This window comes from Dendropsophus ebraccatus, chromosome 8 (genome assembly GCF_027789765.1).
Source record: "Dendropsophus ebraccatus isolate aDenEbr1 chromosome 8, aDenEbr1.pat, whole genome shotgun sequence".
NCBI lineage: Eukaryota > Metazoa > Chordata > Amphibia > Anura > Hylidae > Dendropsophus > Dendropsophus ebraccatus.
This window is the reverse complement of record NC_091461.1, coordinates 38,792,637-38,814,221: the sequence shown is the minus strand read 5'-3', so window position 1 is coordinate 38,814,221 and position 21,585 is coordinate 38,792,637. Positions and strand designations below refer to the sequence as shown.

The 21,585-nt window shown below is 46.2% G+C and overlaps 1 protein-coding gene across 2 annotated transcripts in view; it reads left to right on the top strand.

Annotated features, from left to right (window-relative positions):
- Positions 1-2,907: 2,907 nt before the first annotated feature.
- The window catches only part of LZTS2 (leucine zipper tumor suppressor 2), a 109,975-nt gene continuing 91,297 nt past the window's right edge, over positions 2,908-21,585 (top strand). Inside the window, exon 1 of one of the 2 annotated variants that reach the window (XM_069980191.1) lies at positions 2,908-3,013. Coding sequence is in view for 1 of the 2 variants with exons in the window: in XM_069980190.1 (XP_069836291.1) it covers positions 20,998-21,049 (52 nt within the window). In the remaining variant the exon portion in view is untranslated. Of the gene's footprint in view, positions 3,014-20,982; positions 21,050-21,585 lie in introns of those variants that run through there. The other variant, XM_069980190.1, reaches the window with a different exon arrangement.

The following is a 21,585-nucleotide window of genomic DNA, read 5'->3' as shown; positions in this document are numbered from 1 at the left end:
ACTGAAGTGCATAATCCACTGCACCGAAAATTACCAAAAGGCACCATGCTCACTAGGGGACTGCCAGCTACAGCACCTTCCGTAGGGCCCGGGAGCTGACAGATTCCCTTTAACGTTTAAAGGGCAACTCCAGCGTTTTTTTTTTCTGGTGTCAAGAAGTGCCAGAGATCTGTAATTTACTTATATTTAAAAATCTCAAAGTCTTCCAGTTCCTTATCAGCCGCTATATGTCATAGACGTAGATATCCAAGACATGAGATTTTTCAATAGATGTAAATTACAAATCTCTGGCACTTTTTAACACCAGTTGATTTGAAAGAAAGAATTTTTCACTGGATTTGCCCTTTAAGTCAAACATGAGGAGAAAGATGACACAGACAAGTGTTATACAGGTATATATTGAAAGTGCAGCCTCTAAGCTTGTAGATGGTGGCGAGAACCACACAGAGTAAGGGGGGAATAGTATCACTTTAAAGATTCTGCTCCAAAATCTGCAGCAGGAAATCCATGCTAAAACCTAAATCAGTTCTCTATTGTTAATTTACCTAGGAATATTTTGCTTCAGCAACTCCACAGCATTTCCATCCCATGGTGATCTCACCAAGTTTAGGAGGTGACAAAAGTTACACAGAAATTTACTTGTGTACCATGACACATGAAGAAATCAAGGACAATATGTCCATTTGGCATAGAGACCAAGCTACACACTGAGCCTGTCATTTGGCAGGGATGTTATATGGTTGGATTGCAACATGTGGTTCACCGATAGAGCTCATGCACAACTGTTGCTGTTATTAAAGGAGTTTTTAAAAAATTAAAGGGAAAATCCTACTCCACACTGACGAGGGGCAAATACCCCGAAACTGCAGTCTGTGGATGGATGCCTAGCCTTGGTAACCCTTGTCTTATGTCGTTATACTCGCCACAGAGTTAGACTTTGACTTACAGGGGCCACCCTGGTGTTTCCCTATTTAGGTCCCAAAGCTTGCAACAGAGTGAGGACCTGAGGGACTACGTATCAGGGTGGTTTGGTGCTCTCCCCACTAGGAGGCACCCCTTGTCAACTGGCTTCCTTCTCTGGAGAGAGGGATATCTGGTTATTCCCATGTCGCAAGGGTATGTTCACACTGAGGAACAGGCGAGGAATTGAAGAGGAAAGTTTTCTGTTAGAAATTTCTCACCTATTCATCTCTGGCAGAATTCGAGCGGAATTTTAAGCAGAATTCAAGCCCCATTGACTTCTATAGGATTCCTCTAGTGGAATCCGCCCAAAGAATTGACATGTGTAATCTTTAGACGGGAAGTGGATCCGTGGCGGAATTTTCAGCGCAGAAATTTTGCTGAGTGAACAACAGTGCGGAAATCCTATGAAAATCAATGGGACAATGCAAAGTTCATATTTTACGGGCAGAATTTGAAGCGAAATCTGCAGCGGATTCCGTCGTTGATTCCACGTGTATTCCTCAGTGTGAACATACCCTAAGACCTGATTCCTGGACAAAGTTGCCCTAGCCTAAGGGAGGATAGGCAAGGAGAAATTCACATGCAACAGAAGGGGACTTGTAAAAAATCTGGTTTTCTACAATGAATCTGCTGCGCGAGAACATACTACATAAGAGCCCGATTACATGGAGCGATCAGGCCGATTCGTTAGATTATCGCTCCTTGTAATAAAGACAAAGATCAGCCGATGACAACGATTGGCTAATTGTGTCTTTTGGTCCTGTCTGAAAATCATCATCCACCATTTGTGCGTCACTACGCATAACAGCGATGTACAGTCGACGGCTGACAACCGTGTAAAAAAAAATTATAATAAACTTACACATACCTCTCCACACTCCCCAGTGTTCTTCTGGCTTCTGTCCACTCGCCGCGGTTGAAGCTTCTACGCCAGTCTTTGAAGTTCTGAAGTTCCAGCAGCGGTGGCTGCACGAAGCAAGCAGAAGGAAGAACAACACGGAAAGGTAATGTATATATTATATTATTTACCATATATAGCAAGGGCTGCACGGACATCACAAGCAAGCACTGACATCACTAACTAACGAAGCCGAGCTCGTTAACCTATAGAAGCCGAGCTGTGATCGGTTGCATAAATAATCCTTATGCTGCGTTTACACGGAGCGATAATTCGCCAGATCGTACGATTAAAGATATCGAAAGGAACGATTTTTTCTTTTAGAACGATCAGTGTTTAGACGGAACGATATATCGTACGGAAAAATAGTTTTGCAATCGCTTAAGCCTATCTTGCACATAAGTAAAATCAGTGAACGACTGTTTACACGGAACGATCTGCAATTTTTTTTTTGTGAACGACGATTTAAGAACATGTTGTAAGCTCAAAATGAACGATTTCTCGCTCGTCGTTTGATCGTTTGCTGCCTTTACACGTACGATTATCGTTCGAATTCGATCGTTATCGTGCAAATTCCGTGTAAACGCAGCATTAAACTTTTACATTATTGCTCCAAAAAAGCAATTGTTTTGTGGTAAATCTGATTTATGAGGAAAATGCAAAACAGCGGTATTGCATTATCCTCCTATAACTCAAAGAAAAGAAGTCTAATAAACTATTAAACGTGTAGGTGAAACCATATAGATAGTGATTACACAGGCAGGGCCATCACGTGACAGCTGTATCCTATGTCCTCCCTCTGTATACCCTGCTGTGTCATCTGCCCCCGGGCACAGTTACCTGGTCAGTTGGTGTCATTTTGTATTTATATACAGTCAGCGTCGTCCCTCGCCCAGTCCCTGCCGGGGCCCCAGCACTCTCTCAGTCTCGTTGGCGAGCGGCTGGTAGGGAGAAGGCGTGTCCTATGCTCCAGCCAGTGGGGAGGAGGCAGGGGGTTGTCCGATGTGACTGTCCCAGCAATGCTAACATAGAACAGACCGGTGTAAAGTGTGAGGTGTTAGGGACACAGTGCTGGGGAGCTCTGCTGGAGATTACTGGATTATCCCTGCTCCAGAACCGGGACTGCACGGCTGGGAAGTGCCCTCCTGCCAGGTAAGCATTGCACTCCTTACCAGGTTGTGTCCAGGGCCAGTGCTGCACTTTCTTGTAATGAATTCCTGTAATGAATTGCATATGAGATGCAGCTGGACAGGCAGAGGGGAGGGGGACAGATTTAAAGTGCCCTGCTCCTATTATGGAACATAGATCTGAGCAGCTGGACATCTCCTTTAGATGATTCTTGTTTCCCAAGAGGTTCTGCAGCAGCTCTACAATTATTTACAGACTTCCTGTAATCTATAGCTGACATTTTTGATTTTCAATTATTTTTTTCCTGGTACTAATAACTAGTAAGTAGATTCCACGAAATACAATGGAAGAAATCGCTTGTAATTCCCATGTATTGTGCCGTCAGCGTGTTGTGGCCTGAGACAAGTTCCCGAGCTTGTAATTTACCAAGTCTGGGAGCAGCGAGAGTTTAGTGCTGAGTGTGCAAAATAATAGGAATACGTGATATCTAGGAAGGCGGCGGGGAAGATTATTGGGACGGGTTGGTATATTCAGTGTTGCATTTATTGGGAAGATCTGATTGTTTTCATCATTCCAGAATATTACTTGGAAGCGACGGCCGTGATCACGTCATCTGTAAATATTTCATGTGAACCAATGCAGAGTCTATGGTTATGACTTTTGTCCCAGCATAGGAAAATGAGTCTCGGCCTTGTGAATAGGTGATGGTGACATGGGTAATGATGACCGAAACAAAGTGACATTAATGTCTGGAGATGTGGAGTATGTGCCCTTTGACCTCTGCGTGGTAAGGGGCTGCTGTGACCTCCAGGCTCTGTACACAATGGATAGATGTGTCTGTGACGCTTAGTATTTTCACACTATTTGTGTATTCTGGTGGAAGTAACATAGGAAACATTTCCAGCCTGGGTGCTGGGCATGACGAGTATAGGTAATTATATTATCCTCTATGGAATGATAACAGATTCTGTAGGATTGTATAAGAAAAGGGAAGCAGCAGAATTAGAAATACTGAAACGCAAACATCAGTTGAAGGACGTGGGAAAGAGAATGGTGCCAGAAGAGCTTACAGTCTAAGGGCGGGTTCAGACTATGGAATTCACGCAGATAAAATCTGGCGGATTCCGTTGCCTGTATGCGCTCACGGCCATGTGACTCTCTGCCATAGACACCATTTTAAGCACGGGCGGATTCCGCATTCCACCAAAAGAATTGACATGTCAATTCTTTCGGCGGATAGCGGAATTAGCCGGCCCATAGAATGGTGTATATGGAGCTGGCGGAAAGGCGCGCGGCTGTGAACGCATACAGGCAATGGAATTCGGCGGAATTTATCCGTGAGAATTCAGTAGTCTGAACCCGCCCTAAGGGTATGTGCACCCTGAGGAAAACATGAGGGGGACTTGCGGCGGTTTCTGCCGCTCGTCCCTGTGCGCTCCTGCTTCACTCTTCAGGTGGACAGCGGAATCTGCCTGACCATAGAATGGAGTCAATGGCACAGGGAGAAAGTGAAGTGGGAGCGCACGGGGGGGAGCGTTACATCACCTCCTCCCCGCTCCGGCTTGCTTTGGGGGTTCTCAGCAGGACGTCCCACTCAGCCAATCAGACGCAAGCCTAAGCGGTGAAGAGGTTATGTCCGCTGGGGGGGGTTAACTTACATACACGCAGCGGGATGTCAATCCCATTGCGAATATGTATTCTCATAGGGATGCACTGACACTGGATCTGCAGATCTTTCACTGAGAATCCGCAGCGTATGAAAGCACCCTAAGGGTACAAACCCACTTGGCGGATCTGCAGCGAGTCTCCTTGCTGCGTTTTTGCAGGGAGACTCGCTGCAGATCCCAGCCCTATACTTTCATTTGCAGAGAAACTCGCAGCAGGGATGTACATCCCTGCTGCGATTTTGTCTGCAGCCCTCCCCATTAACCCCCTAGCCGCCGGACATTATACATTACCGGGTCCCCGTTCCTGCTTGCTTCGGGGCTCCCGGTGTCTTCACGGCCCGCCCGGCCAATCAGTGCGCTGCGGCAGGGCAGCGCACTGATTGGCCGGGCAGAACGTGCCGGGAGCCGCCGAAGCAAGCAGGAGCGGGGACCTAGTAATGTATATCCTACCCGCCCCCCCTGCAGCCCCGATCGCCCCCGGCCGCATGATCGCCCCCCGCACCCCCCGGCCGCATGATCGCCCCTCGCGTCCCCCGGCCGCACGATCGCCCCCCGCACCCCCCGGCCGCACGATCGCCCCCCGCACCCCCCGGCCGCATGATCGCCCCCCGCACCCCCCGGCCGCATGATCGCCCCTCGCGTCCCCCGGCCGCACGATCGCCCCCCGCACCCCCCGGCCGCACGATCGCCCCCCGCACCCCCCGGCCGCACGATCGCCCCCCGCACCCCCCGGCCGCACGATCGCCCCCCGCACCCCCTGGCCGCACGATCGCCCCCCGCACCCCCCGGCCGCACGATCGTGGGCGATCGGGGGCGATCGTGCGGCCGGAGGGTGCGGGGGGCGATCGTGCGGCCGGAGGGTGCGGGGGGCGATCATGCGGCCGGGGGGTGCGGGGGGGCGATCATGCGGCCGGGGGCGATCGGGGCTGCAGGGGGCTGCGGGGGGGCGATCATGCGGCCGGGGGGTGCGGGGGGCGATCATGCGGCCGGGGGGGGTGCGGGGGGGCCATCATGCGGCCGGGGGCGATGGGGGCTGCGGGGGGTGATTGTGCAGCCGGGGGGTGCGGGAGCGATCATGCGGCTGGAGGGTGCGGGGGGCGATCATGTGGCCGGGGGGTGTGGGGGGCGATCGTGCGGCCGGGGGGTGCGGGGGGCGATCATGCGGCCGGGGGCGATCGGGGCTGCAGGGGGGGCGGGTAGGATATACATTACCAGGTCCCCGCTCCTGCTTGCTTCGGCGGCTCTGATTGGCCGGGCCGGCTGTGAAGACACCGGGAGCCCCGAAGCAAGCAGGAACGGGGACCCGGTAATGTATAATGTCCGGCGGCTAGGGGGTTAATGGGGAGGGCTGCAGACAAAATCGCAGCAGGGATGTACATCCCTGCTGCGAGTTTCTCTGCTAATGAAAGTATAGGGCTGGGATCTGCAGTGAGTCTCGCTGCAAAAACGCAGCAAGGAGACTCGCTGCAGATCCGGCAAGTGGGTTTGTACCCTAAGGGTATGTTCACACTGAGGAAAATAGGCGGAATTTCTGAGCGGAATTCTCACCGCGGACTACACTCGGAATCCTGCCTGCCGCAGAGAGCGGGGGCGCCCTATACATAACATTGAGACAGAGAAGCAGGCGGGATTCCACTCAGAATTTCCACCTCTTTTACTCAGTGTGAACATACCCAAAGGCTGTGTTTCCACGCAGTATTTTGCAACCAATACCAGGAGTGGATTGAAACCACAGAAAGGCTATGTTCACACACTGTTGAATTTGAGTTGATGGCCGTCACTTATTGGCAAATAATTACCGTTATTTTAAAACAACCACCAAGTGTGATTCCAACCTAAAGGAGGCTGATGTCAAACAAAACTTACAAAATCATGTATGACTTTGGCCAGGCTGACAATGAATGGGTTATCTTCGAGGGAAGCTCCATGGAGTCCTAGCCTAAAAGCTTCTGCTCTGCCAGAGTCAGTGGTACATGTTGTGTTTTCTATGGTAAAAATGGGTATATACCACAAGGCGATTATCAATCGAACATTGCCCTATGTAATATGGTTTCTGACAGACCCATTCAATAGTATGCACATCTGTAGTGCTGTCCGTAGCTGCCGGTGCCTGGCTATGGACAGCCCTACGGACGTGTGAATGAGGCCTAACAGGCTTGTGAGTCCTGTGTAGTAGAACACAAAGATCATGAACGATTTGCTGCTGTCGCTCCATGTAAGAATGACGGCAGCAGACCGCTGCTTTATGCTATGGGCATTTTATGATGATTGCTTCAACTACAACTCTATATAACTTAGTCACAATGGGTCCATGTGACATTGTATAGGCTCTGTGGTTATGGCTGTGCTTTGTACATAAGGCCTAGGGATACGTTCACACTGTGCGGATGAGAGCTCCATAAGTAAATACCTTCAAAAGCTCCCTGTGTCTTACTGCTGCAGTTTAGCAATGCAGACATCAGCCCTGTGTCTGTTAAAGGGATTGTTCACCAAAAAATGTTGTTTTTTTTCCTTTTAAATCAACTGTGTCAGAAAGTGGCAGAGATATGCTATTTACTTCTATAAAAAATCTTGAGTCTTCCAGTACCTAACAGCTGCTGGATGTCCTGCAGGATGTGGTGTATTTTTTCTAGTCTGACACAGTGCTCTATGCTGCCACCTCTGTCTATGTCAGGAACTGTCCAGATCAGTAGCCAACCCCCACAGAAAACCTATTCTTCTCTCCAGATTGGGAAAAAATACCACTTCCTGCAAGACATACAGCAGCTGATAAGTATTGGAAGACTTGAGATTTTTTTTATACAAGTAAATTTCAAATCTCTAGCACTTTCTGGCACCAGTTGATTTGGTGAACAATTTCTTTAAACCCCCACAAGGGCCAGGGACACACACAGCATATTAGCTGTGGATTTTTAACTCAAAAATTCTGTATGAAAAATCCATAGCGTTTACAGTAGCAGAGGAGTTTTTGGTGTAGATTTTCTACTTAAGATTTTGGAGTGGAAATGCTGTGGATTTCCATTGCTCATGGCAGTACCCAAAAGGTTAAAACGTTGAAGTGAAAAATGTTGGGTCTTATTTAAACCTCTTGGTCCTCCCTTACTTTTCAAGTTTTGTGACCAGGAGGAAGGTTGTCCTGAAATAAGCACAGAGGACTACAAATGGTGCATGGGACATTCTACAGGTAGAACTAGTTAAAAAAAAGGTTAGAGTTGTAAGGTCCACGATTATCGTGCAAATTCGCACGATAACGATCGAATTCTAACGATAATCGTACGTGTAAACGCAGCGAACGATCAAACGACAGGCGAGAAATCGTTCATTTTGATCCTTCAACAAGTTCTCAAATCGTCGTTGATCGTTCGCAAAAGATTTGCAGATCGTTCCGTGTGCACAGTCGTTAGCCGATTTAACCAATGTGTGAGATAGGCTTAAGTGATCGCAAAACGAATTTTCCGTACAATATATCGTTCCGTCTAAACGCTGATCGTTATGAAAAAAAAAATCATTACTCCGACATTGTTAATCGTACGATTGGGCCAATTATCGTTCCGTGTAAACGTAGCATAAGGGTCCATTTACACAGAAAGATTATCTGCCAAAGATTTGAAGCCAAAGCTGGGAGTGGATTTGAAAAGAGAAGAAATCTCAGGCTTTCCTTTATGACCTGATCTCTGTTTATAGTCTGTTTCTGGCTTTGGCTTCAAATCTTTGGCAGATAATATGTTAGATAATCTTTCTGTGTAAATGGACCCTAATAGGACCATAACGTTGTAGAGATACACAACCGTCACACTGATTAGGCTAGGTTCACACTGCGTTTTCAGCATCCGTTTAACGCATCCGTTTTTTTGCAAAAAACGCATGAAAAACGGATTGCAAAAAAACGGATTCATTTGTGTGCATCCGTTTTTCCATTGACTTCCATTATAAAAAAAACGGATCCGTTTTTTTTGACGGACCAAAACGGACAAAAAAACGTTGCTGACCCTATTTTTCTGGACGTTAAAAAAAACGGATCCGTTAAACGGATGCTGAAAACGCAGTGTGAACCTAGCCTTACATGGTAATATAGTCACATGTCTCCCTATCCCTGTGGTGTATATAGATCTATAGGGACGGACTATACTTGGCTGCAGGCAGTATGTGGCAGCAGGGCCCAGGAGCTTTATGCTTCTAGATAAGCAGGAGGAATGTTTCATGTTGTTCAAACACATATATAGGAATGAGGAACCGAGAACCTTATCAGATAGTTTTACCTGATTTTATATTGGTATATGATGACGATGATCATGTGTATTGTATTATTAGCATTTTATGGTCAGGAGCATACTACTATATCCCTGTGTAGTGGGAAATTCTGATGTTTCCTAATATTGTAATGTTAGCACCAGGTATAGTAGGATGAGATCAGTCTGGCAGCACTCGCTTACTCTGTGGCCTATGGGGCCGTCACCTCTGCGGCCTTTCCAGAAACGCTGGGTTTTATTCTGTTTCCCAGCAGCTGTCTGTATATTATAACTGGAGGAGAATGAGGATAGTTGTGTAATCTCTGCCGGCGTCATGTGACTGGGGTTTAATTCCTATCATATGAAGCTCATAGAGAACAAGAGCTGATGCTCACAGCCGTGGGACAGACCCGTGTTATAGAGATCTGTAATATCTACTAATGTGGCCATACATATATACGGTTGGGGTGCGGGGGGGGTATCTCTGATTGTATATGGATTATTACTATATTAGGCCCCGTTCACACTGAGCAAAAATTGCGCTCTCCCCTTGACACAAAGCAGGACACTGAGCGCCGCGGGATTCTGAAGTTTTTGCTCCGTGTGAACGGGCCTCAACCTGTGGGATCAGAGCAATGAAAAATAAAATGTTCCCCCTGAATTCCACTTTATCCTTTAGAAGTATTACCTATAAGGTTCCTTCACGTGTACCGTATCGCAATGAAATCCGCTGCGATAATGATTACTTTGTAACTCAATGGCAGTGTATTTCCGCAGCAGCGTATTATGTGCGTTTATTTGTACCATGCAAATTTTGTGTGGGATACGGTACGTGGGAAGGCACCCTTATAGAATAAAATGCATCATGGAGACTCTATATGGCAGCATACAGGGTTTAGAAGGCTTCACAATAATTTCCGTCAAGGTGGCGCTGTCCATAGAAATTACCAGACCGTATTCATGGAAGCTAAAAGGAGTATTCCTATTGTAGGCATTCATTCATTCGCAGCTGTATAACCTGAGGGTGACTATAGTCCACTTTATCCCCAGACATCACTTTGCATGTTATGTCATTGTCATCTGACCAGAGCTTTTTCTTAGAAGTAAATGCAGCTTTGGAGCTATTGGCAACACATCACGCTAAATGCTTTCAGGGTAGTGGGACTCTGCCAGGATGTAGCAGAACCATTAAGAGCGGTCATTGCCTGAGGCCACATTACTAGATGGTTTGCAAAGGATTTGTTGCTGTTTCTTTAGATTTGTGACTCCAACTTGAATAGTAGCATTGACTGCAAAATATGTACAGTGGATTACAAACATAGTTCATTCCGGGACCGTGCTTGTAATCCAAATCACTCTTAAACCAAAGCAAATTTCCACATAGGAAATCATTGAAATGCAGACAATTGGTTCCACACCCCAAAAATAATGATTTTTAAATATTCTGAATAACATGTAGAACAGATGAAACAAACAATGAGAAAAAGCTGGATATGTGATATTATCAGTTACTGTACAGTATAGCAATCAGCATGTGGTGTATAATGTATAGTAACTGCATAAACCTGAAGAAACAGCAGCAGTTTGTAGATACAGGATGGAGCTGCAGATCCCCATAATGCAGTAGCGGAATACAACAGGCTAGAATAGAGAAGCAGGGCTCCTGTCTGAGGTTTGTGTGTTCACATGACAGTCACAGAGCTGTGCAGGAGGACAGTGACAGAAACTTTATAAACAGCAGTTTGAATGGCTGAGTGTAAGTGTAGGCACATTATAGCAGCAGTGTGTATAGCTGAGTGTGAGTGCAGGCACATTATAGCAGGAATGGAGAGGATGGCACACACAAGGGCTGACATAGACTGCAGGGAGGAATGAGCAGGGCATATGTGGGCACATACATGCAGCACTCTCTGTCCGGGGAGAGAGGGGTTACAGCTATGAAGAAATTACCTCCACAGTCCTGTCCCCTGATGTAAGCCCCAGCCTGAAGTGGATCTGCCATCGTTTGGAAGATGAGGGAGACTTCCTGGGTCAGAGTAAAGTGCTGTAGACCCTGCTGTGCATACCACGCCCCTCCCCCCACTCCCCCTCTCACCCAGTACAGTGAGCTCTTAAACCAAAACAATGCTCTCAAACCACGTTACATATTTTAAAAACTTTGAAAAACCTTTCTTGCAAAACACTCTAAATCCAAGTTACTCTTAAACCAAGGTACCACTGTATTTTTACATGAAGATAAGGATATACAGAAAGGAGATTAGGATTTTTCTTGGTGCTAGTTTAGACTATTATACCAAACAATCTGCCACTTATCTGCCCTACTACCACTCTCTAGAGAGAAAGGAGGTGAAGAACTACTATAGATAAAAGTAATCAGCTGACAGGTGCCCGATTTTCCAAACTGCCCCTTTGTTATTCCTATGAAAGGTAGAGATAAGGGGCTAATAGACACATTGGATACTGCTTATCGCCAAGAAAAAAAAATAAGGGCCCTATTCCACGGGACGATTAATGTTCAAAAAATCATTAGATCGGTTGCAATCAAACAATAATCATTTTGTGTAATTGCAGACGATTTGGACCTATTTTTATTGTTGATCATTTGCAAATCGTTCGCACATCGTTCGGTGTAATAAGACGTCGAGCTCTGAAACAAATGCAGTAGCGACCACAGGACGACCACAAGAACGATCATAAGTAACGATTATTGTTCTATGTAATAAGGCAAACGATTTCAGGTCGTTCTCCATAGCGGTCATTTGAGGTCGTTTATCATTAATGGTCGAAAAATTGCTTCGTGGAATAGGACCCTAAAGGCCCTATTACACAAATCGATTGTCGGCCATATTCGACCAATATCGACCTTTACGGACGATAATCGTCCTGAAGGCAACGATCAGTCGACATGAACAATGTTGACGAGGTCATTTTTTTAGCCAGAACCAGGAGTGGGTCTGTATTCAGTATTGAGAACACGCGCCTTGATAATCTTATTTTTGGAGAATACAGTTATCTTATACTATGTCACTGGAATGAATTGCATAACGTCTTTTGGAGCCACTGCTGTATATTATACTGACCAGATATTATGGATTTTCCTTTCTTTGCTAACCCTAGAAAGGTCAATGGCCGTACATAGACAGTAATTGACAAATGGCTTTTCGGTAAAGCACACTTCTAGAATGGTATGCCATTGTTTTCCTTCACTGACACAGGTTAAATGAATTGTACTTGTCCATCATGTTACTCAACACTTGTAGAAATGTCAGTACTCTGTTAATGCAAAATACAGTGAAACCTTGGATTACGAGCATAATTTGTTCTGGGACCGTGCTTGTAATCCAAATCACTTGTATATCAAAGCAAATTTTCCCATAAGAAATAATTGAAATGCAGACAATTCGTTCAACAACCCAAAAATAAGGTAGGTAAGGTGTTCTGTATCAATAAAGAACATTGTATCCGTAAGAAAGGGGTTAATCAGTTAACTATCCGTCTGCACCAACAACCCCCAGGTGGCTGCTAACCTGCTGGTGCCAGTACCTGCTGGTAATATTGCCAGCTGCCTGAAGTATCTATCGGTGAAGGGGTTAATTCAGGGGACAAAGGGAAACAGTGGTGATGTGGTCAGGAACCGGAGGAGAGCTGTAAGGCAGCCAATCAATGGCAAAGTTAATCAGATATCAGTGGGTTAAAATGAGAGTGCTTTCTACCCAGTACAGTATCAGGATGGGGACACCAGGGCTTGTACTTAGAAATCTTGCTTGCTTACTGAGTTTTTTACTAAAATTTTTGTCTTGCAAAACGCTCTCAAACAAAGTTACTTGTAACCCAAGGTTTCACTGCAATGTGTAACCCTAGAGTGCTGAAAAACCTTGTTGAAAATTTGTAGCTTTATTACTGATAATAGGAGAATTCGAGGGATATTCCACCCATGACCTTCTAAAAATAAATGTTCCAAAGCCACTCGGTTTTAATCACTGAACCCCCTTGAGTTTTTGGATACCTCTCCTGGCCCCCTCGGATGTCTCCTTACCCTACTGGCTTAATAAATAACATATCTTAGTGAATAGGATTCCCATCCTACGATGTGTTCCCATCAGCAGCTCTCGTGTCTTTCTTCACAATACGTGCCACTCTTTTACTGGCATATCTTGTCGGGCCGTTCTTCAACTGGCATCTCCCACCAAGCCCGCTGTAAGCCAGTATGTCCACGGGTACAGGGTCCTGTGCCTACAGCCGGGGAAGAGCTCCTGACCGGGAACAGGTAATGCGATCCTTCCTATTGTGGTGACCTCCGGAGGTGTTGTGGCGGAGGTACGGCCGGACACTTGCTAGATGGTAGAGCGTGACGCCTCTCCGGTGGTGGTTGGCCGAGATACAGCCGGGCCCAGTGATGTTGTGCTGTGACGCCAGTGCCGGTTGGGCACACAGGTATGGTGGCACATCTGCTTTTAGTTTAAAGTGCCGGTTGTACCTTGTTCCTCTGTGGTCAGGGACCTGCCAGGCTGAGGGGTCCCTTGGATGTTAACACGGTGGGCCGGATTGGTGTAATGACCCTCCCAGACTTTCAGTACCGCCAGGTCTTGGTGCAGATTTAACATTGGCTTGTTCCATGTTATACTTGTTAGCTCAGGGATAGGGAACCTTCGGCCCTCCAACTGTTACAAGACTACAATTCCCAAAGCTTTAAGGCCCTTTTCCACGGAATGATTATTGTCCGTATTCGGCCGCTACAGGCGATAATCGTCCCGTGGAATAGAGCTCAACGATCAGCCGACATCGTTCATGTCGGCTGATCGTTGCACTCGCTTGTTTTTCAACATGTTGAAAAACAAGCGACTGATACAGCAAAGATCTTCTGCCGTCGCTCCGTTAAATAGGAGCATCGGCAGCAGACACTGCTGTATCCTATGGGCTGCCCGAAAGATCAGCGATCACCCGGGCAGCCCCCTCGCAGCTCCCTGCCGCCCCTCCCGCACTCACCCGCTCGCTGCAGCCGCGTTGAATAGTGGCGGCGGGGAACGAGGAGCAAACGAGCACTGAGAGCGCTCGTTTGCTCCTCTAGACGACCCGTGGAATAGGGCCATTAGTGGTACAGGCATGATGACAATTGCCGTTTTGCTGCCGTAGATTCCCCATCTCTTCCTTATGGCTTCTTAAGACCATATTCTACATATGAAGTTTCCCAATGTATTAGAATAGTTCAGCGAAGGTCATTCTTCATTGTAACATCTGGAACTGACATTTTATGTAATATACTAAGCTGACCTGATGGTGTGAGCTGTGCCTGTAATGAATGGCTATCCTGCAGGATATATAAAGGATGTGAGTGTGCTAGCTATAAACAGAGAATATTATTTTTATTGGGACGGACCAGCCCTGAATGGTGTTAATACATAGGAGCTGCTTGATTTCCGAGCCCTAGTGTTACCGCTCAGGGTGTGACTGCAAAATATTCTCAATGAACGCAGCCTTTACATAGGGATTATGTAATGTACTGTGCAGTGCCAAGTTATGCTAACAAGGCTGTGGTTACAGGTGAGCTGCTCTATGGGAACTTTCAGAACCACTTAGTGCTTGTCTCCTGAAATGTCCTTCACTAGGTGATCATAAAGTAGAGATTATGCCCCCCGGGGTTGTAAATCTCCGACTGATGCTTAACAACAATTCTTTATCTGAGTCAATGTACAACATATGCCATGCTACGACTATAGACTGGCAGACATTGGAGGTATTCATCAGGGTATACTGCTAATGGAAGGAAGCAGTGAGGTGTGAACACAAACCATTGATCTGAACTGACGGCATCAGGCTGGGTTTATACTTGGCACCCCCCCCCCCCCCAAAAAAAAAAAAAAAAAAAGAAACAGCCAATAAAAATGCCATAATTACCACATGACCTTTTTTTAGGTAAAAAAAACACTGTGGTTAGATGTTTGCTGGTAGTCAATAGGGAAATATAAAACACCATAAGCAAATGGTTTTGGTTCAGTGGCTGCTTCTTAAATAAGAGGGCTATACACAGATGGCTGTTGGGTAGTGATGAGCGAACTTACCTAACACTTGGGTTCTTCCATTTGACTCTTTATGGCTGGAGAAGTTAGATTCAGCCCTAGGGAGTCCTGGAAGACAAGGATACAGCTATAGGAAGGGCCACATCTATCTTCTGCATCTACCAGAAGTCAAATGCCAAGTGTTCGGGTTTAGAGTAATTTCATTCATCACTACTGTTGGTTAAATGTGCGTTTGACCAATAGCTATGTTCCCAGATCCCTCTAGACACATAAACACTGGGCTTGGCAAAGGAGAAGTCCAGCGGGGGAGACAAACGTCATGGTGGGGGCAAATAAAAAAGACAATATGCTCACCTGTCCCCATGCAAGCGCTGTGCCGCATCTCCGGGCTCCCACCAGGTGTCCTCTTCTGTCGGCTTTTGGTTATGTAACGACCCAGGTTGAATGTCACAAGGGTGGCATCCATCAACCGGGTCATGATGTAGCTGGCGGGGATCTAAGAAGACAGCCAGGTGAAGTCCAGGAACGGGATGCTATGCTGTATGGGCATTGGGGCATGTTATTATGATCATCCTAAAGTCTATGGAAGTGGCAGTGGCGGTTTAGGCCGACTTTAGTGTAAGGCATATGGGCTCCTATACACATTAGAGGGTTAGCTGGTACTTTTGAAGTTGTTAGGTTTAGACGACATGTCTAATTTGTATAGAGGCCCTTATACAAGAAGAGATCTCCAGACCTTTGCCCAATCACCTGCACACGGGCTGAGCACAGCCAGTACGTAGTGTTATAAGTCTTTGTCTTGGGTGGAGCTGACTTTGCATAATGCATTCTGGCAGCAGCTGTTTGTTTTTTTTCTAAACAGAACAAAGTTATATCCTATAAATGAGTCAAGTGGAATGACTGGGGCTCTGTATAGTTTGTAGAGGTGAATCGCTCACATTGTCACTCTGTAAATCTTCTACAAGGTGATCATTATATGAAAAATGTAATGCAGCATGAGAAGCCTATGATAATACATCACATAAAAATGTAACCTTTACATTAAAGGGAAACTATCAGAAGGTTAGAAGAATCTAACCTGCTGATATGTTCCTATTGCTCATGGGGTGCTAAGGATGAAGGTAAGTCTCGGCGATGTTTCTGTGCAGTTTGATCCCGTCTAGTAAGCCCGTTTATAGCAATAAGGTTCCGCCCCAGAGCGCTGATCCGCCCCCAGCTGGACTGTCCCTCTAATGATTATCAGTGGAGCAGGTCGTCCGGGGACAGTGCTTTTCGGACGGTAAACCCCCCCCCCCCCCCCCCCCCCAGTGCTCCAAATGGCCTTACTAGACGGGGGATTAAACTGCAAGTTCATGGAAACGGCGCTGAGGATGAAGGTAAGAGACAACCCATGGCCATGGGCTGTATCCCTGCTTTCTTGGACTCCCTAGGGCGGCATCCAACTTCGTTAGCCATCGGTAATCAAATGTCCAATGATCGGACTTAAGCATGCTCGTGTTGGGCTCATCTCTAATAGTTATACTTTGAGGTATATGTTTGCGTCTATATGGCTCTGTGAAAGTGTGGCTGCCATTATTGACTAGGATATAAGGTCAATATAAGAGATATAAATGTCTAGGGGTGGTATTACATGGAACGATTATCGTTCAAAAAATCGTTAAATAATTCGGATTTGAATGATAATCGTTTGGTGTAATAGCAGACAACGATTAAACAACCAACGTGAAATCCTTGGTCGTTTAATAGAATTTGGACCTATATTTATCGTTGATCTTCGCAAGTCGTTCACATGTAATAAGACGTTGTTCGGTCGTTCGCGATGGCGACGACAAGACAAACGCAATTTCGATAAGTAACAATCATCGTTTCGTGTAATTGGGTGAACAATTTTAGTTCGTTCGCCATAGCGGTCGTTTGAGTTTGTTTATTGTCAAAAAAATCGCTTCGTGTAATAGTACCCTAAGCTGAAAAGTAATCAGAAAAGCATTGAAAACTTCTAGAAGTGGGACATGAAGGTCCAATATGCTGGATTTGAACTGGTCTCTTGTTTTCACCTAGATAAGCAGCACCAGATAAGTCTGGCAGCCACTTATCTTACTCCCTCTATTGAAACAATGAAGCATGAAAGTTCTCAGGGTGGTTGTCAGCCGAACAACCATCAGGATATTGACAGCTTTATAGACCTTTTATCATGATCTCTGTAACATTTTAATACTTATGTCTCAGACAGTACTCCACCTAATGACGTTGTCAGTAATACTGATAAATTGTTACTTAGCACTTCTGTGCAATAGAAAGTGTGCACGATGGCCTAATGTATGGAAGGCAATGCAATGAGGGCACCTCCAGCCTCCAGACATTGTGGACAGAGCAGCCTGTGTCATCCTGGTTGCTTCTCATCACTGCAGGGTAAGTCATTCTGGTTACCTTGCCAAACTCCATATTAAATAACTTGCCCTCCGAGCGCTGCTTAGCATGGCGTCTTCCCAGTTGCGTAGCTTTAATGTAGATAAAATAATGTGAGCGTTGAGCTGTGATGATCAGTGACTCTCAGATTCCCGATGCTCATGGACAAGTGACAGCTGGCATCGAGGGAACTGCTTACTCTGCATTTAATGCATGACTAATCTGATATCGTATTTCTGTCAGTCACCGAAAAACGTCACAGAGAGGGAAGGGACCAGAAGGAGATGTGTTCTACTACAGCACTATGAAGACATGAGATAAAGTACACTGTGTAGTTTACATCCTCTTGTAATGTTCTAATAGTATAGTTGGTGAGCAGCACCAGGCTGGCCAGAGTAGTTTATTTAAAGGGTTTTTCTCAGGTTAGACACGTATAACCTATTCACATAAGTGTGTAACCTCCTCTCAAACTCCTACTGGCATCCCCTGTGAATGCAGGGTAAATTAAGCAAGTAAATTGATACTCCATCCCCTCACAATGGGAGGACCTCCACCAATCAGACACCTTTCAATGATTCTGTTGGACCTCCACCGATCAGACACATATCACCTATCCTGTTGGACCTCCACCGATCAGACACATATCACCTATCCTGATGGCCCTTCACCGATCAAACACATAACACCTATCCTGGTGGACCACCAATCTGATACTTATCATCTATCCTGTTGGACCTCCACCATGAGACACAAGACCTATCCTGTTTGACCTCCATTGATCAGACACATTACTTTCCTAGATAGAAGACAAGGGTCTTTTCTGGCTTGTGGGTAACTTTGTCAGACTGTTCTACCGCCAGTGATGCTATTAAATGTAGGCACATTTCTATTTGAGATATTTATGGCATACTGACAGTATATATTATATCATTCATAGATGGGGGTTAGACCCCTGGGCATCCCAACTCACCTCTCTGTCACCCCTGAGGTAAGAACACTGCACATGTCTTTCTTCACTGTAGATTGTAGTCCTTGTAGCACCCAAGTGTTTTGCATCTTTAGGGCCAGTTCACACGGAGTAAAACTGTTGGAATCCCGCCAGCCTCCATGTCATACAAGCTGTCTATGGGAGGGCTCGCGTCTCCTCTCTCCGCACGAAAGAGTTGATATGTCAATTCTTCCGAATGAAGAGGCGCGGAGAGAGGAGACGCGCAAGCCCTCCCATAGACAGCAAGTATTACACTGAGGCTGGCGGGATTCTGCCAGTTTTACTCTGTGTGAACTGGCCCTTAGTATATTATATTACATTATTAGTATTTTACAGTCATGCATATTAAAGCTATAAATCGAGATCCCACAACCTCTCATCCTCCACTCTGAAAAGCTGAAGAATTAGAGGACTCCCTAGTCTCATGATATATGGGGGCACTGGGAATGGATCTTTCACCTATCAGACTTTTATGATATACTCTATGCACTATGTGACAATATAGAATTGGGTGCACAGACTGCGAGCCATAATATCTACCTTCACACCCTCATTTACAGGACTGTTTGTAATGTTGATCCATTTTTCACTTTAGATGCACCGGGACAATACAAAAGATAGACGCGGCCTTTGACCATTACCACTTCACATGTCTGAAGACTATAAACTGGGAGTTTCCACCTAGTAGCAGAGCACAATAGTAGATTATTAGCACTGTGCCCATTGTACAGATCAACAGGATAGTCAGGCAGGACCAGTCATACAGGACGTTCATTTACATTTGAACCATTTAGCTTTCTAATGCACCTTCATCATTTCATTCACAGTATACTGAGAACAAGGAATCTCATGAATGGACCAGACAATGGTAACTGACTATGTCGTAGACTTACTTTACCTTGTCCTGTTTTTGCCTGCACCCCTGGGGGTCCTAAACATTTACGGTCTTTATAGAAGCCAAAGGGAGATCTTAATTCAGCTGGACTGGCTGTTGGGGCAGATACTAAAATGCAGCCATAGAACTGCTGTGTACGTAGCTCACATTCACACATAGTGGCAACTTTCTGAATAGTCTTCATTGAATATTTTCTACTACTTTGCGGCTGTGAAGGTCTCTCTTATATGGCTCAATGGGAGGCAAACAGATGTGCGCAGATCTTGTAGCTCGAAACTTAACTGGTGTGTAAGGAGGGCAGTGTGAGTGATCATAGTATCGTCCGCGTGGAGCTTTGCTTTATTGGTTCGTCGGCCACACATCTCCTATTACACAGAGAGATGTGCGCCCAACAAACTTCAATTTTTTAGCATGGCAAAATGAAGCGTTCAGCCGAGCTTGTTAGAGATTGCTGGCCCTTTTACACAGGGCAATAGTGGACCGTTTTGGCCTCAAGTCATTCATCTGAATATCTCTCAGAGATAAGAAGAATCTGTCAGACAGCTGTGTCTGAATATAATAAACATTCTTTCCTTATCTAACCCCGCTCTCCTGGGGTTCTCCTGTGCTATCTTCGCATGGTCTCGGGCTGCAGTGCTGTCACACCATAAGACCCTATTACACTAAACAATTATCCGCCGTTATGGCCGCTAATCGTCTTGTGTAATAGAAAACAACGATCAGCCGACATGAACGATGTTGGCTGATCGTTGTCTGTCATTTGTCTTTCAACATGTTGAAAGACAAATGACTTAGCTATATGCTGCCGTTACTCTGTGGAATAGGAGTGGTGATAGCAGACCGCTGCTATCTTGTATGGGCTGCCCGGACGATCTAGTGATCACCCGGGCTCCCCACAGCCTCCCCTTCACTCGCTTGCTGCCGATGCGTGTAATAGCGCTGGCAGCGTGCAGGGAACGAGGAGCAAGGGAGCGCTGACAGCTCCTGCTGCCGCCGTTCTCCACTCAAAGAAGTTTAAAAGCTACCGGCAAATTTAATATCAGGGTGTCTGAAAGTGAATTAATGTTTGAAGACACAAATTTAGTGCAGCATTTTTAGCTCAAGCCAACCATTAACACATGTAACAATTATTTTTTTCCCATTCCTAGGCTATGTTCCCACTATGTAAAACTACGGCCGTAGTTCTCGCCGCAGAACTACGGCCGTAGTTTTGAGGGGTGGAACATAGCCTTATTTTCAATGGGATCCCGGCCGGAGCGTACACACATCGTATGCGCTCCGGCCGGGATCCCATGCGGCGCTGGAAAAAACTGACATGTCAGTTTTCTGCGGCCGCAATTCAGTGAATTCAGGCCGCAGAAAGAAAGACCCGGCCGCTTGCTTCACTGTGGGCTATGGGAAGCTCTTATGCGGGCGCACTGATGCGCCCGCATCAGAGCTCCGTGGCCGGAAAGATCAACGGCCGGGTGTTCACGTTGTGTTAACATAGCCCAAAGGTGTATGTAGCCTTTAGGCCTTACTTTAGGCTAGAAAAATATTAAAATTCAGCTTTTAGTCAGACATCTGGAACTCTTAATTTTGCTGTAGCTTCTTTCACCTATCTATAGATCTACTGTACTTCCTTCTTCTTCTAGACGGACTTGGCAATGTCAATGGAGCAATTCTGCAATGAGCCATTTGTGAGTCTGCATACGGATTGCACCAGCTCTCTTTTGCATTATAGGAACTCTGAGAATATATCTGACAACAAGCTTCTTGACTGTTTCCAATGACAACCAGGATAAATGTGAATGCAGATCCACGTTAATGTCAATAGGACAGGCCAGAAGTAATCTCACTCAGACTGTTATAACCGCAGGTTAGTCTTAAGGGCCTATTACACTGGTCGTTAAGAGGAACAAACAAGAGCTCTCAGCGCTCGTTTGCTCCTCGTTCCCCGCTCGCTGCCGCCGCTATTCAACGCGGCCGCAGCGAGCGGGTGAGTGCGGGAGGGGGCAGCGGGGAGCTGCGGGGGGGATGCCCGGGTGATCGCTGATCGTCCGGGCAGCCCATAGGATATAGCAGCATCTGCTTCTGACGCTCCTATTCAACGGAGCGGCGGCAGCAGATCGCTGCTATATCAGTCGCTTTTTTTTTAACATGTTGAAAAACAAGCGACTGCAACGATCAGCCGACATGAACGATGTCGGCTGATCGTTGCACTCTATTCCACGAGACGATTATCTGTGTTGGCATCAAGCTTCTGCAAAACCTATGCTGATGCTGGCACCCCCCTTCAGCAGACTAAGCATGGTGTCACAGCTGAGTATCAGAGCTTGGCAGCGTGCGATTAACTGCAATTAAGGAGCCTATTACACGGCCTGATATTGAGGAGCAAGCAAGCTTGCTTCTCGT